Source organism: Tachyglossus aculeatus, assembly GCF_015852505.1.
Source record: "Tachyglossus aculeatus isolate mTacAcu1 chromosome 12 unlocalized genomic scaffold, mTacAcu1.pri SUPER_6_unloc_4, whole genome shotgun sequence".
NCBI classification, from domain to species: Eukaryota; Metazoa; Chordata; class Mammalia; order Monotremata; family Tachyglossidae; genus Tachyglossus; species Tachyglossus aculeatus.
Genome location: NW_024044831.1, coordinates 2,858,157 through 2,861,723, shown reverse-complemented (window position 1 = coordinate 2,861,723; position 3,567 = coordinate 2,858,157). Strand labels below are relative to the sequence as shown.

At 48.0% G+C, this 3,567-nt stretch overlaps 1 protein-coding gene across 1 annotated transcript; it reads left to right on the top strand.

Moving 5' to 3' along the window:
• Positions 1–802: 802 nt before the first annotated feature.
• On the top strand, positions 803–2,550 carry LOC119921652 (olfactory receptor 14K1-like). The gene is made up of 4 exons (XM_038741742.1): positions 803–913; positions 1,705–1,826; positions 1,961–2,021; positions 2,152–2,550. The coding sequence occupies exons 1-4, from the start codon at positions 803–805 to the stop codon at positions 2,548–2,550; spliced, it is 693 nt and encodes a 230-aa protein (XP_038597670.1).
• The last annotated feature ends 1,017 nt before the right edge of the window (positions 2,551–3,567 follow it).

Below are 3,567 nucleotides of genomic sequence, written 5' to 3'. Positions count from 1 at the left end.
ATTTTCCTCATGTAGAAGCAGCGTGACTTGGTGGAAAGAACATGGGTTTGGGGGTTAGAGGTCGTGGATACTAATCCCGACTCCACCACTTGTCAGCTGTGTGACTTTGGGCAAATCATGTCACTTCTCTGGGCCTCAGTTATCTCATCCGTAAAATGGGGATGAATAATAATAACAATAATAATGGCATAACTTAAGTGCTTACTATGTGCGAAGCACATAGTTCTAAGCGCTGGGGGATACAAGGTGAACAAGTTGTCCCACGTGGGGCTCACATTATTAATCTCCATTTTACAGATGAGGTAACTGGGGCTCAGATAAATTAAGTGACTTGCCCAAGGTCACACAGCAGACAGGTGGCGGAGCCGGGATTAGAACCCATGACCTCTGACTCCCAAGCCCGTGCTCTTTCCACTGAGCCATGCTGTGAACCCCATGTGGGACAACCTGATTACCTTGTATCAACCCCAGCGCTTTAAACAGTGCTTGGCACATAGTAAGAGCTTTGAAGATACTATTATTATTATCATTATCATTATGATTATCATTATTGTTATTATTAGTTTCCATTCAGGTCCACCTGTGGAGTGATCATTAGTCCGTTGACGTAATTCCAGGAAGGCGTACCAGAGTGGGAATCACATGGTAATGACCAGTTATTTAGATTGTGAGGGCCGGGACTACAGGAAGCCCACGAACCAGGCTTTCCAAGATTTCCGACCGTCACCTGTCTCAGCGGAGCTCAGGCTCCGTCTTCCCCTGGGGAATCCCCCGTAAAATAACCCCGCCATCGTCTGAGGGGATGGCGCAGCCAGCTGGAGAGCAGAGAGGGCTAGGGAGGATTCTGACAGCTCTCACCCCTCGCCCAGATCTTCCTGTCACCGCCACCCTTGTCCAGGACCGAGAAGATGGAGTGAGTCTCTCACTCAGCAGAGGTCGATGATCCCCAGCCCAAGACAGGCCCGGTGACTCCGGAGAGGAGCAGGGGAAAGGTAAAGGTCAAGAAAGGCCCAGGATATAACAGGTATTTTCCTGTTCTTCCTTAATAATAATAATTGTGACATTTTTTAGGTGCTTACCATGTAACAAACACCATACTCAGTGCTGGAGTAGATATGATATAATCAGATTGGACACTGTCCCTGTCCCACATGGGGCTCATCATATTAAACCCCAGTTTAAACTGAAACTGAAGAACGGCAAAGTTAAGTGACTTGCCTGAGGTCGCTCAGTAGGTAATTGGCGGAACCAGGATTAAGACCAAGGTCCCCTAGACTCCCAGGACCATCCTTTTTCCACTAGGCTGTGTTGCTCCTCCAATTATGTAGAATTATGTGACCAAAATCCTGGCAGATATTTGCAAATCGAATGGACTTCCAGGAGTCAGGAGTGGTTTCAGTGCCGTCCTGAAGCAAGGCACGTTGATTGTAGGAGATGACCAACCTGATTAGCTTCTATCTAAGCCAGTGATTAGTACAGTGTCTGGCACATAGTGAACGTGAAGAAATACCATAAAAGACCCCGAGATTCCCTCCAAAAGAAAAAATTTCTCCTCTCCTGTTTATTTTGCTCTGGACTATTATTCTCATCCCTATATTTTCTAAATACCCTTTTACAGTCAGCGTCAATTTCCAGAAAATGACCAATGTCACCATGAAGACAGAATCCCTCCTGCTGAGATTCTCGGAGGTCCGGGAGTTGCAGCTGGTCCAGGCCGCGCTAATCCTCTTTGTCTACCTAGCGGCCTTGATGGAGAATCTCCTCATCGTCGTCGTCACGACCCTCGGCCGGCACCTCCACACCCCCATATACTTCCTCAGTCACCTGTCTGCCCTCGACCTCTGCTTCATCTCCGTCATCGTCCTCAAATCCATCCTCAACGCCCTGACCAACTGCAACTCCATCTCCGTCTCGGCCTGTGTTGCTCAGCTCTTGCTGGTGATTCTCTTTGCCGACTCAGAGATGTTCATCCTCACGACGATGACCTGTACAGCGCGATCTGCCATCCGCTATGCTATGAGGTCGTCATAACCCGAGGGGCCTGTGGGAAGAAGGCGGCCGCTTCCCGCTTCACCGGGAGTCTGTCTGGAGACTTGTTTTCGTCTTCGACCTTCTCCCTGTCCTTCTGAGGGTCCCACGTCGTCCCTCCAGGTCTTCTGCGACATCCCTTCCCTGCTAACGTTCTCCTGCTCCGAGAACCACGTCATCATCCATGTGAGCGTTGCTATTGGTTCCTGTTTGGGCTTTGTGTGCTTGGTCTCCATTATTGTGTCATATGCCTCCATCTTCTCCACCGTGCTGAGGATCCCATCTGCTGGTAGTTGGTCGAAAGCCTTCTCTGCCTGCCTGCCTCACCTCCTGGTGGTCACCGTGTTTCTCACGATGTCCAACTTCTATCACCTCAAGCCGCCATCAGACACCTCCCCGACCCTGCACCTGCTGGTGTCCGTGTTTCACACCGTGGTGCCCCGCGCCTTGAACCCTCTCATTTGCAGCCTGAGGAACCGGGATGTGAAGGCCGCCCTGGAGAAATTACTAGGGGAGCAATGATTGATTGATTGGTCACAGAGAAGAGTATAGAAAGCACCTATCAGAATCATGGTTTCTAATCCACATCATCTTTCTCTGAATATGCCCATGCACCAAACACCCTCGATGATGAAGGATACATTTGGATCGCCTTGAGCACCACTGTGGGAAAGGAAATAGTGAAAAACTCACTCAGGGAAATATGTTTTCCAGAAGGCAATAGGCCAAAATTTCCCAGCAGCAGTTGGGCTTGGGAGCCAATCAAATATATAGTTAAGAAATTCTTCCTAGTAACGAAACGTGATGGAAAAGTCAGAGGGGTTTGTGGATTTGGGGTATCGTGTTATACAGTCTCCAGACTGTAAACTCGTCTCTAGATTGTAAGCTCATTGCAGGCAGGGACTGTATCTGTTATACTGTTATATTGTACTCTCCCAAGTACATAGTACAGTGCGCTGCACACAGTAAGTGCTCAATAAATGCAATTGACTAACAATTTGGTTTTGGCATTAACTTTCCCCTCCACTCTTTCTCTTCTTTGAGATTGAACTCAGTTCTTTGCCTCCATTCTGAATATTTGGAAATTTATTTTTGGACCATGAATCTCTCTCGGTTCTTAGAATCCCTCGACTATGACTATGACTCTGGGCCATGTGGAGTTCTAGTCTTTGTGACCCTTCTGTCACTGTTTAACACCTGTTGTCCCATTGTAGCCCCAGAGTATGCGACAGGGCCTAGAGGAAAGAGCCTGGGACTGGGAGTCAGAGGACCTGGGTTCTAATCCTGGCTCCACCACTTGTCAGTTGTGAGACACTGGGCAAGTCACTTCACTTCTCTCGACCTCAATTCCCTCATTCTGTAAAATGGGGATTAGGATTGTGAGATATATGAGGTACAGAGATAGTGTACGACCTGATTTGCTTGTATCCATCCCAGGACTTAGAACAGTGCTTGGCACATAGTAAGATCTTAAAAAATACCATCCGCATTATTATCGAGTACTTCATTTATTGCACTCTCTGCAGAGCACTATACTAA